This window comes from Symphalangus syndactylus, chromosome 10 (assembly GCF_028878055.3).
Source record: "Symphalangus syndactylus isolate Jambi chromosome 10, NHGRI_mSymSyn1-v2.1_pri, whole genome shotgun sequence".
NCBI classification, from domain to species: domain Eukaryota; kingdom Metazoa; phylum Chordata; class Mammalia; order Primates; family Hylobatidae; genus Symphalangus; species Symphalangus syndactylus.
Window position 1 is genome coordinate 115,048,271 of NC_072432.2, and position 12,541 is coordinate 115,060,811.

Genomic DNA, 12,541 nt, shown 5'->3' on the forward strand with positions numbered 1-12,541 from the left:
GTTCCTGGGAACAGGAGCAGAGCATGCAAAGGGTCCGAGGCAGACACCCACTTGAAGGGGGATCGGCTGCAGTGACAGCTGCTAATACCCACGACCCATTCCTTTAATCCTCATAACCCTGCCTTAAGGGGATTGTGACTGGCTCCATTTGTTTCTCTTTTTAATTTTTTTTAGAGACTGGGCCACACTCTGTCACCCAGGTTGGAGTGCAGTGGCACGATCATGGCTTACTGCAGCCTCGAGCTGTGGGCTCCACCTATCCTCCTGCTTCAGCCCCCTCGAGTAGCTGGGACTACAGGCATGCACCACCATACCCAGCTCATTTTTTAACATTTTTGTAGAGATGGGGGTCTCACTATGTGGCCCAGGCTGGTCTCAAACTCCTGACCTCAAGCTATCCTTCTACCTCGGCTCCCAAAGTGCTGGGATTACAGGTGTGAGCCACCACACCTGGCCCAGCCCCATTTCCCAGATGAGGAAAGTGTGGCACAGAGAGGTTAGACAGGTTGCCCCAAGGTAACATGGCTGGCAGAGGAGCCAGGGAGTCCCACCCCAGAGCCCTGGATTTTGACCACTCTGCTGATGGGAGGGAGGCATGAGCCGGTGCACAGTTTACGAAGTTGTGTAAACTGAGAGCAGGAGTTAGAAGTCAGTCAACCATGTAATGGGAGTCCTCAAGGGACAGCCAGGCCTCTCTACAGCCAAGCGCATATTTGGCCCCAAGCACATGAAGGCATGCAACAGATAAACCAGTGATCACTTGATTTTGATTTGCAAGCAGGCAATAGGAAATAAATTGCAAAGGTGGAGGCCCAGTGCGGCGGCTCACGCCTGTAATCCCAGCACTTTGGGAGGCCGAGGTGGGCGGATCACTTGAGGTCAGGAGTTCGAGACCAGCCTGACCAACATGGAGAAACCCCGTCTCTAATAAAAATACGAAATTAGCCGGGTGTGGTGGTGGGCACCTGTAATCCCAGCTACTTGGGAGGCTGAGGCAGGAGAATCACTTGAACCCGGGAAGCGGAGGTTGCGGTGAGCTGAGATCGTGCCATTGCATTCCAGCCTGGACAACAAGAATGAAACTCCGTCTCAAAAAAGAAAAAAAAAATTTGCAAAGGTGAAGGTCCATTCTCATTGCTAGGGTGCCCTATGCCCTCTGCCCTTTGCCCTTCCCCTGCCCCAACTCTTCTGTTTTTCAGCAGGAAGAGGGTGGGCTGGGCTCAAGCAGGTGGTGGCAAGTGGCTGACCTGCAGGTGGGCTCTGTGTTTGCACCAGCTGAGCTGTTAGGAGAGGCAGGCGTGAGACGACCCCAGCTGGGGGGTGTTGAACTTGGCACTGTGGGGTGGGGATTAACCACAGCAGCCCAGGCTACTTCTCAGTTCCCTTATCACCTGCTGAACTCCACCCCCGCCAGCAATGAATGTTAATAAACCCCACCCTTCTTCCCTCCCCCTTTCCCCCAGCTCACTCCAGTCAAGGGATAGAGTCTGACAGTTCAGGTCAACTGAGGCTAAGCCACAAAAAGGGCCCCTGACCCCATTCTTGTGGCACTTGATGCGTTTTCTTGAGTCCTTTATCTCAGCTGACGTGGATGGCAGTGGTTTTGACAGGATCCCTGCTGGTAGCCATTTCCTTTTTATAAACTGGGACCCTGAAACCAGAGAAGTGAAGGGACTTGCCACAGGTCACACAGCATATAAGGACCGGGGCAAGGGGGGCGGGGATAAAATCAAGGGCTCCATGCTGCCTCCCCACTTGGGGCCCACCACTGGCTTCCCCATGGGCGTAAAGGAGCAAACCAAGTTAGAAGGCCAGGCCTGCAGGTGCCCAACAGGAAGGGACAAGGAGCCACAGCTGCTTTGCCTGTGACACAGGCCATCCAGCCATGCCCAGAGCTAACCCCCTGGCTAAGCCCCGAGGCCCAGCTTGACTGCTGGCATCTGTTACCATGGAGACCCAGGCTGGCCTGAGGGCTGGCCAGTGATGGCAGGCCCTGTCCCCATGGATAGAAACAGGTGCTTGGGCTCAGAGGCCTTGAATGGCTCCCACTGTCCCATGGACAGTGAGTCCCGACAGCATAAATTGGAACCGTTACCCACCTTTCGCCCCTAGCTGACACCTCCACCCTGGAACCCAAGGCCTGAGCTGTCCCCTCCACGTGTCTGTGCTGTCTTTAATGCCCTGCCTGGGGACTGGGAGCAGTGAGGATGTGGATGTGAGGTTGAAGGTTTCTCAGGGAATGAGCCAGAGCTGCCGGAAGAGGCAGAGTGTAACCCAGACTGCAGATAATGGGAAGAACGCGTAATGTAAGTGACCTGAAGGATCTACAGGGGAAAAGCAGAGAGGTGGGCATGTGGGCACCTGGTGCCTTGTCCCAGCCATGCCACCAGCTAGCTGTGAGGCTTTGGGCGAGACCCTTGCCCTCTCTGGTTCTCATCCAAGGAATGAGGAAGTTGGAACAAATGATGAATCCCTAAGACCCCTTCTAGCTTTGACATTCTTTGAGTTTCATTCCAAAACCCTGTACTCCCCCAGGTAAGCAAGGCCAGGGCTTGCCCCATCCTCCCCACACAAGCTCAGGCTGCACCCACTCCTGGGCTGGGTTCCCGAGGAAGAGCCTGCGGAGAGGACAGCCCGGAGCTGCCTGCACCAGTCAGTGCATGGGGGCAGGGGTGGCAGACCACTTTGTGGATTGATGGAGCTCAGGAAGGTGAGAAGGGACCCACAGGTGAGAGTTTCGCCCCCCTGGTCAGCTCTTTAGGTAAATAAATCCACATCCGCCACTTCCCCTTCCCTTCCCACCCTGGGGGCGCTGAGAACTCCAGGGAGCCCAGAGCTGAGGCCTGAGCTCTGCTTGCTCACACTGGGTCCTCCCTCAGAGACCCCCAAGCCCTCCTATCTCCTGCAGTCACCATCATCCACCTTTCTGTAGGGAGGGAACAGCATGCAGCTCTCTGTTCACCAGTCTCCAGGACCTCGGATTCCACCTTTAATCCTGAAAACCCAGGAAGGCTTCTGTATCCCTACAATGAAGCAGGTTTGGGGCTGGATCTGGAGGGTGGCAACTCAATCCATGTAGAACAGAAGAAGCATGGACTTTTCCATTCTGGCTATTCCATTCACTAGCTGGGCCATTCTGAGCAAACTACCTCCCAATGTGCCTCAGTTTCCTCATCTGCAAAATGGGCTAGTCGCTGGCATTGTACCAAGCAGTATGGGACCGGAGGTCATGGGAAGAGGCTGGTAGGCACTTCATCCCAGGCAGCTGCTCAGGGACACGGGACACAGGGACGGGACTCCAAGCTGCTCCTAGCTCAGAGAGGCTCCAGGGACAGGCACTGGAAGGAAGGGGATGCAGAATGGTGAGTGGAGCTGGGTCTCAGAACACAGACATCTTGAAGTCTGCTATGTGCCGATTTCACACTTGACCCCCCAACACCCTAAGGCATTCCTGTCCTCGTTTCTCAGATGGAACTACAGAGGCCCAGGGAAAAGGGGCTTAGGCCAGGACACCCAGCTCTTCTCCGAGTCTCTGTCTCAGGCCATCTTTTGCAACTCTCCATTGGGATTCTTCCTAGACCTCCATCTGTACCTGCCAACCCACCTCTGACCCCCAACCTGTTGCACCCAGTATTTGCTGCCGGTCAGGACAGCCTTAACCCCTCCTTCCCGGGCAATCAGCTGCTCCAAGCCAAGCCCACCCCTGCCCCCTGGAGGGAGGCTCCTCCTTTTAAGGCTGCTTCTGGGAATTTCCACTCCAGAGCCAGAACCAGAGACCCCAGCCCCGCTTGACACCTGCAGCTCACCCGCGGGGAGGTGGGGCGCCAGACCTGAGGGCAGGAGACGCAGACCTGGAGGGGCTCCCCGTCCCTGGCCTGCCACACATCGAGTTTGCCTGCATCAAGTTTGGCCAGTCTGTGAGGGTCAGGAATAGAGCAGGAGACAGCAGGGCCACCTCCTTCAGAAGGCCCCCACTGCTCCATCCCTGTACTGGGTGGCCCAGGAGAGACTGGCAGCCCAGAGGGCACAGCGCGCACGCCCCCACCCGCATCTGCTTTGCAGCCTCACTGGCCAGGAAGGTGGACACCTCATACCTCAGTCTCCCAATTACGCCCTCCTCCTCCCCCTCCTCCTCCCTCTTTTCTCTCCTCCTCCTCCCCTTTCTCTCCTCCTCGCCCCCCTGAAAACCTGTGGCTCGGAGAGACCTTGGCTTCTCTGGGACTCTACCCCTGGGGACTTCCCACATCTGCTCCTGAGCTTGGGGGCAGGGGGGCAACCGCCTGAGGAACCTCTCCAGCGATGGGAGCCGCCCGCCTGCTGCCCAACCTCACTCTGTAAGTGTGCTACCTCTCCCACTGGAGTTTCGTTGCCATTTCCAGCCTCAGGGCAGCCCTCCTCTTCCCGGGACTCCCACGTGCGCGTGCATGGGGCTGGCAGGGCGGGGGCGGGGGCCTGGGTGCACCCTAGGCTTGCAGCTGGTACCCACACCTGGGCTTACCTCCTCTCCCCGCACAGGTGCTTACAACTGCTGATTCTCTGCTGTCAAACTCAGGTAGGCGGGCGTTCCCACCGGCTTTCCCCCAATTTTCCCACCCCACCTGACCAGGGCGGGTGCAGGGGACCGGCTCCTTTCAGGTGGCCAGAGGCAGAGTCTGGCCTCTCCCTGGGTCCAGGAGGCACTGAGGTTTGGAGGGGAGTGAGCCTTTGACCGGGAGGGCAGGGAAGGGGTCTGACTGAGGTTTTATCTCTGTCCTCCCTCTGAGGACCCTCCCCACTTCCCCTGGGTTTCTGCTCCTCTCCCTCCCTCTCCATCGGGTTCCCCCAGACTTGAGGGATGGAGCCTGGAGCGGTTGGAAGCGGGTGGAGGTGATGGCTCAGGTGATGCTTGGGTTTGCCAGTACCTGAAAGGACAGGTTTTGATGCAAAACCACTTGTATGTCCTTCTCGCCACCCCACTCCCATCAATATGGATGCCTGGGGTGGGGGTCTTGTGAGCATGTCCAGAATGCCTGGCCAGGGTGAGGTGACTCCTCACCTAGAGGGCACAGAGGTCAAGCCCAAAGAGGTTTGTTTGGGACTGGGACGGGATGCAGGGTTTGCTTCTCCACACTCCCCCAACCCCAAGTCAGCCCCCCACCTCCCTCCATGCACACCTCCCACCCCCAAGTCTCAGCCCCCAGTGCGAGGCTTGCTCCCTTTTTTGTGATCCTCCATAAAAGTGCAGCTATTAAAATGCACTGGTCCAGAACCGCTCTGGGGAGAGATCGCTTGGCTTTCCCAGGCCAGAGGCCCGCTTCTCTTCATATCCAGTGGGGACTTTTTTTTGAAGGTAAATGCCTTTTCTCTGGGAGAGGGAAAGGGGCAGCCTTTGAAGCAGTGGGGGGGTGGGAGAGGGAGAGACAACTGCCCCCCCCTTCCTTCCCCCTTTTGCTCCAGCCCCGTTCCAGGCCTTTTGCTTCACACATCCAGGGGGAGCCAGAAGAAAGCCCCCAGCCTGGCTGGGAGGGGGCTGGGGGTGGGCCCAACCTGTTCTGGAGGGGAACTAGCACAATGGTGCGGCTGGCCGGGCGTTTATGGCCTGGCTGAGGCCCCATTCAGGACTCAGGGAAGGTGGCAAAGCGGTCCTTTCCCCCTTGAAGTGCCCCCTCACCCCCCTGGGAGGGGGGGCCAGCAGGCCGGACCACAGCCATGCTTGAGGGGCTGTCTGACAAGCAGCTGTCTGCAGTGGTGGAAGGGGAGGTCCTCCCGCAGCGGGAACATGAAAGGGACAGGCTAGGTCCCGCGGGGAGAGGGACTTGTGGGTTGTGGGCTGTGGGGGGGCGTGGGGCTGCTTTTGTGAAAGGCTTGAAGGGGGACGAGGAAAGGAGGGGGTTTCGGGGGGGCGCTCTCTGCTCCTGACCTGAAACAGACTGCCAGAGGAGGCCGTCGGCCAAGAGGGGCGGAGGGCCTGAACCTGGGCCAGGAGGCGGGGCTGGGATAGGCAGGACTCCACCCCCTGGAAGGGAGGCCAGCGAGGGGCAGGCTGGGCAGGTCCTCCACCCCAAATGCTCCAGGGTGGGGCGAGGGACAGGTCTTGCAGAGGCTGGGCAGAGGCTGCTCTATGGGGAGCTGCAATTGGAAATGAGCAATGGTGTACAGGAAGCGTTAACCCTACGCAGGTTAAACGTCCAGCTCCGAGAGCTGCTCCCTCACTCCCCCTGTCTCAAAGGTGATATTTCCCACCCCCTCCCTAGGAGACAGTAGCCCCTAACAGATGCTGATCTGGGTCTAGCTCTGTCCAGATGGCTGAGGTTGGGCCTGGGATAAAGGTGGGATTAGGGATTTGGGGCAGGGGCTGGGAAAAGCTGTCCCAGCACAAGCAGCAGCATCCAGGTGGAGAGAGAAACAGCAAAAAAGGTGCATTCTCATGCTAGAGCTGAGGCTGTTGCCAGCAGCCAGGAAACCTAGCCCGGGTCGCACCTTGCAGGATGGAGGGGAAGAAGTACTCTGAGTCTCTCCCACTCAGCCTTACAGATGGGTAAGGAGAGACCTAGCTGGGAGGCGGTACTCCTCTTGGCTTTGCACAGTGCGTGGGGGGAAATGGTTCCTCTCCCCCAACCCAAAGGGGAAGCAGGTGGGCGGGCGCATCCCACCAACTGGTCAGGAGCCTCTGTTACACTGTGGCTAAGGAGCTGCTTGGCAGGGGCAGCCATTGGGCCACCGCTGATAGTGCCTGTCCTCTTGGTGCTGCCTCTGCCTCCCTCCGCTAAGGAGGCACCTTGCTTGCCTGCTGTCCCGTAGTGCCTAGCCCCAGCTCCAGCCCATAGAGGAGGGAGGAACACTGGAAAGGCCCTGAGCACCAGGAGGCGAGGCCGGGCAGAAGATGGGTATGAGCTCAGGATTCCACAGTTAGTGCTTTGAAGAAATGCTCACGGGACTCTGCAGGAGCTTTCAGAATCCCCCACATGCTCTCTGCTGACCCTAACTCGCAGCACCATCTGCTCTGTGCCCGTGTGCTAGGCACGGGGTCTTTCAAGGCCAGTGGGGAGGATGAGGAAGGAATCTGGTTGTCCTGGCTAATGGAGCATGTCCCTGGAGTTCTGGGGCAGATGACAGGCTCTGGTCTAAGAGGCAGGGACAGGGGTTCTGTCCCTCATGAGCTGTGTGCCCCGTGCACCTCCTTCATAGAATATGAGGATGGGATAGAACCCTAAGGGCTCCTTCCAGCTCCCAGAGTCCTGATTCCAGGGCTGTGCTCTGTCAATAAGTGTCCCCCAGCCTGGGCAGACCCCAGTCCCTTCTGTAAGGTAGACGCAAAGCAAAGAGGTTATGACCGGCTCACCCAGGGGCCTGGGAAGGTTATGGCCATATGCCCACTTCACTCTGCAGGACAAGTGGCCTGTCCCCACTACATTCACCTCCTCACCCCTCTCCCTTGGATGGACCAGTGGTGGTGTCACCCAAAGCAAATTGACACTATTTTTCCCTTGGTAACCGCAAAGGGGGAGAATCACCCGTCTCCTAATTTTAACCAGTACGTGAGGGACCAGGGCGCCATGACCGACCAGCTGAGCAGGCGGCAGATCCGCGAGTACCAACTCTACAGCCGGACCAGTGGCAAGCACGTGCAGGTCACCGGGCGTCGCATCTCCGCCACCGCCGAGGACGGCAACAAGTTTGGTGAGAGTTGGCCCTCCCCCCAGGCCACCCACACCTCCACTCTGCCTCACTTCCACTCTGCCTCACCTCCTGGTCCATCCCCAGATCCTGTGTCAGGGCTGAGGGCCCCAAGGGCCTGAGCGTCCCCAACCCCTTCGCCTGAGTCTGGAGGTCAGTGTGGCTGGGTGGTCCCCTGCTGTAGCCATAGGCCGGCAGCCCCGATGGACGGAGGTCTTTCTCCCCTCCCCCACCACAGCCAAGCTCATAGTGGAGACGGACACGTTTGGCAGCCGGGTTCGCATCAAAGGGGCTGAGAGCGAGAAGTACATCTGTATGAACAAGAGGGGCAAGCTCATCGGGAAGGTGAGGCTGGGAGACTGGGAAGTAACAGAGAATCAGCCCTGCTGGGGTGGGGACATATAGGGCATCATGCTCCCCTCTCTCCTCTGAGCCACACCCTCCTGTGTAAAGACTTCCCATCCTACTCTCAGCCCACCCACTGGGCCACTCTCTGGTTTCTTATTTTATTTTAGAGTCCGGGTCTTGCTCTGCTACCTAGGCTGGAGTGCAGTGGCACAATCATAGCCCACTGCAGCTTTGAACTCCTGGGCTCAAGCAATCGTCTCACCTCAGCCTCTGAAGTAGTAGCTGGCACTATAGGTGCATGCCACCATGCCCAGCTAATTTTTTTTTTTTTTTTTTGTAGAGATAGGGCCTCACTATGTTGCCCTGGGTGGTCTCAAACTCATGGGCTGAAGCAATCCTCCCACCTCAACCTCCCAAAGTGCTGGGATTACAGGTGTGAGCCACGGAGCCTGGCCTGGTTTCTCTATTTAAACGAGTCCCCGGGACTCTATTAGCCCTCTGAGGGGACTGGCGAGCCACTGGGATCTATGGGGTGATGTCAGGAGTATTTCTCCAGCAGGCATCAGTAAGAGCTTAGCATCTACCTGACACTGCAGCCTCTGGGTGGAGGACTAAGAGCTGTTCAGGGTGGAAAGGGTGGAAAGCTGTTGAGGGGCACAGATGTAAGACAGGAACTCCCCCAAGTTCAGTGGGGCCAGTGGGCTCCAGCTAGCAAGACAGACACTAAGCAGCTGCTCCTGTGACCAAAGCACACAGTAGGCCCGGCCCTGCCTGGTGGGAGAACTCCACTTCGTTTGAAACCAGGCAATCACAGCTTCCCATTTGGCTGTTGCTGACCAAATCACCTTTGGTTTGCTTATCTTTGTCAAGACTCAGGCTTCTTGTCTGTAGAAATGGGCACAGACCCCTGATTGCAGACAGAGTGGGATGAGTGGCCGCACTGGCACCCTTCTTTCTTCTCATTGGAGGCAGCTGCCTCCTCTCCCATGCCCAGCAGCACCCCTCACCTAGGCTGCATGAGCATTTCAGTGCTAAGGGCCTGTGCTTGCTGGGAACTGCCGCAGGTGCTTGATCTTCACCTGCATCTCAGGAAGCTGAGGCCCAGCCTGGTACAGGACCGCTAAATGACAAGCCTGCAACTCAGGTCCACAAAGCGTGTTCTCGTTGGCCACTGTTGCCTCTCTAACTAGGATGCCATCTCACCAGGCAGAGTTCCCTGGGCTCACGGCCCCGTTGTTCCCGTTGTCCCTCCTCAGTCGTCCAAAATAGGCCCTAAGGGCGACACCCCAGACCAGGGTAGGTGGACAAATGCCCTTCCTGTCCTTGCTTCTCCCGCAGCCCAGCGGGAAGAGCAAAGACTGCGTGTTCACGGAGATCGTGCTGGAGAACAACTACACGGCCTTCCAGAATGCCCGACACGAGGGCTGGTTCATGGCCTTCACGCGGCAGGGGCGGCCCCGCCAGGCTTCCCGCAGCCGCCAGAACCAGCGCGAGGCCCACTTCATCAAGCGCCTCTACCAAGGCCAGCTGCCCTTCCCCAACCACGCTGAGAAGCAGAAGCAGTTCGAGTTTGTGGGCTCCGCCCCCACCCGCCGGACCAAGCGCACGCGGCGGCCCCAGCCCCTCACGTAGTCTGGGAGGCAGGGGGCAGCAGCCCCGGGGCCGCCTCCCCACCCCCTTCCCTTCTTAATCCAAGAACTGGGCTGGGGTGGCGGGAGGGGAGCCAGATCCCCGAGGGAGGACCCTGAGGGCCGCGAAGCATCCGAGCCCCCAGCTGGGAAGGGGCAGGCCGGTGCCCCAGGAGCGGCTGGCACAGTGCCCCCTTCCCGGACGGGTGGCAGGCCCTGGAGAGGAACTGAGTGTCACCCTGATCTCAGGCCGCCAGCCTCTGCCGGCCTCCCAGCCGGGCTCCTGAAGCCCGCTGAAAGGTCAGCGACTGAAGGCCTTGCAGACAACCGTCTGGAGATGGCTGTCCTCAAAATCTGCTCCCCGGATCTCCCTCAGTCTGCCCCCAGCCCCCAAACTCCTCCTGGCTAGACTGTAGGAAGGGACTTTTGTTTGTTTGTTTGTTTCAGGAAAAAAGAAAGGGAGAGAGAGAGAGAGAGGAAAATAGAGGGTTGTCCACTCCTCACATTCCACGACCCAGGCCTGCACCCCACCCCCAACTCCCAGCCCCGGAATAAAACCATTTTCCTGCAAATGGGTTATCTGAAGCGGGGCGGGGGATCCGACCACCGAGCACCCCTGGAAACAAGCCTGCCCGTCCCCGGCCGGGCGTGGCCCCGGCAGGTGCAGGCGCGGCCCGCAGCGCTGGGGCCCCCAGGAGGCCGCGGGCTCGGCCCCGCGGGAGGCGGGCGCGTCCAGGCCGGGCGGCCCCTCCCTGGCGCGGGCTCGGGTTTCCTGGGCTCGCGCGGCGCGGCCCGTGCTACCTGTTGGGGAAGAAAACCCGAGCCCCCGGAGGGGCCGGGGCCGGGGCCGGGACGTGCATCCAGCCGGGCCCCAGGCCCCAGGCCCGAGGCGCAGGCGAGGGCCCTGCGGAGCCCGGCGGGGCCCGGTTGGCCCGCGGACGCCAGGAGCCTCCTCGGGCAGCGAGATTGCTTTTTTTCCGGTGAGGAGGGCGGGGGCGGGAAGCGGGGCTGGGCGGCCGGAAGGGGGAGGGGGCGAGAAGGCGTCCCCTGTCCTCCCGAGTCCCCGCGGGGCCGGGGCGGGGGCCACACCTGAGGGCAAATCTCAATTAGAGGCAGCGGCCAGGCCCGGATGGCCCGGGGGGAGGGGGCGAGAGGGGCGGGGAGGAAGGGGCGGCCCTGCCCCCACCCCAGCTTCTCCGGTGGGCTTTCCCAGGGGCCTCCAGGTGTGCGTGTGGGGAGTGGAACTTGGGGGCCATAAAACCCGCCTCTTCACTGCGCTGGCTTTTAATCTTGTCGAGGGGGAGGTCTTCCTCGCAGGGACAACCCCCCCCCACCCCACCAGGTCAGCTCTTCAGGGGGAACACCCTCAGTGAGCCCTCTCTTCTGGGGGTGGGGCCCCAGCCTCAGTTTCCCCTTCCCTCACTGAGCCCTCTCTTCTGAGGATGTACCCGCTCCAGCCTGTTTCCCCTCCCCTCCCTCTTCTTTCTGAGACTACCTTGAGGAGGGGGATTATGGAGAGAGAAGGATGAAAGACATCCCTTCTCCTCTCTGCTCCCTAGAATGGCCTAAAAATAAGGAGAGAGGAAGTGGGGAAAGGCCCTGGTCCAGTGAAAATGGGAGGTGGGTGCAGCTACAGTCCCAGTTGATGGCGAGCGCCGGCGCAGAGTCTGACACCCCCACCACGGGGCAATTTAGAGGGTGGGGACAGCGGCAGCCAAGAGGGAGGTCCCCGGCCCTGGGACAGACATTCTCCCTACTGCTCGTCATAATTGCTTTTCACCAGGTTACTTTTTTCTCTCCCCCATCACAAAGAGCCTTAATCCCAGTGAAGACCGTGCCGTGTTGGGGGTAGTTTTCTGGGATGCGTGTCGGGAGGGTGGTCTAGAGCCACAGCTGATAACTGGCGAGTTCAATGGGACTTAACGGGGGCAACACCCAGCAATTACTTGAGGACAAAGGGTTGGGGGCCCCCCAGGTGTAGAGGACTGGACTTTGGGGGGTGGCTGGGGAGGAGGCTGGGAAGGAGGTGTGTTGGGGAGGGGGGCTCTTACAATCCCTCTGATTTCCGCAGGAATTTGAGACATTCTTTAAAACTCTAGACTGCCTCCCTGCTAGCCCGGCTCTCCGGCCCACCCCTGCCCCTCCCTCGCTCGGGTTAGAGACGGCTTCAAAGGTGGACGGGGCCCTTTGTCTTGCCTCTGCTTTCTTTTCGGCCTTTCTCCGGCCCCTCCCTCCCTCTCTTTGACCTCCCCAGCACCGACAGGCCTCTGGGGGCTGGCTCCAGAAAGCCCTCACTGTTTTCTTTCTTGCTTTTTGAGGTGAGACCTGGCAGGGAGGGACAGAGAAGGGAGAGGGAGGGGGAGGGCCGCTCCGGAGGCCTGTGCTGTCCCAGGGAGTGCCCTCATCCTACCCCATCCCCGAAGTGTCCAGCGCCTGCTCCCACCCTGGGTCGCTGGGTCTCTGGGTCCCTGGCTGGTCTCTGACTGAGCCTTCTCACCACACCTCTCGGTGCCTCTGCCCAGTGTCCAGGCGCTGCCATTCCCCAGGTGGCTCTTCAGGCTCTGGAAGTCTGTTCAGCTCATTTCCCCAGAACTAGTGGTGACTTCGAAGATGCTAAAAGGAAGAAGCCACAAGAATAGATCCCTAATGATGGCACTTCAGAGGAGATTTAACATGCACATCTAGGCGGTTGGAAGGAAGGAGACTTCCCCCAGGTCCTCAGACCACACCTGGCTTCAGCAATCCTGCTTGCCTCTGAGCGCCTGGGTCTATGCAGGTGTGAGCATGGAGTAGCCACAGGGGGCTAATTGCTAATAGCCCCTTGCTGTTGGGGAAACATGAACCCATTTAGGGGAGGATGTGACCAGGTGGAGGGAGGTGGCGGCAGCGGCCACCAGTGCCTCAAATCT

At 59.5% G+C, this 12,541-nt stretch overlaps 1 protein-coding gene across 2 annotated transcripts; it reads left to right on the forward strand.

Annotated features, from left to right (window-relative positions):
- Nucleotides 1-4,249: 4,249 nt before the first annotated feature.
- Nucleotides 4,250-10,204, forward strand: FGF17 (fibroblast growth factor 17). Of its 2 annotated transcripts, none has more exons than XM_055295589.2 (5): nucleotides 4,250-4,334; nucleotides 4,516-4,552; nucleotides 7,482-7,659; nucleotides 7,895-8,001; nucleotides 9,343-10,204. In XM_055295589.2, the coding sequence occupies exons 1-5, from the start codon at nucleotides 4,300-4,302 to the stop codon at nucleotides 9,634-9,636; spliced, it is 651 nt and encodes a 216-aa protein (XP_055151564.1). In that variant the 5' UTR covers nucleotides 4,250-4,299; the 3' UTR covers nucleotides 9,637-10,204. The 2 variants fall into 2 exon arrangements, with proteins under 2 accessions (XP_055151564.1, XP_055151565.1); XM_055295590.2 differs by having other exon boundaries at nucleotides 7,515-7,659.
- The last annotated feature ends 2,337 nt before the right edge of the window (nucleotides 10,205-12,541 follow it).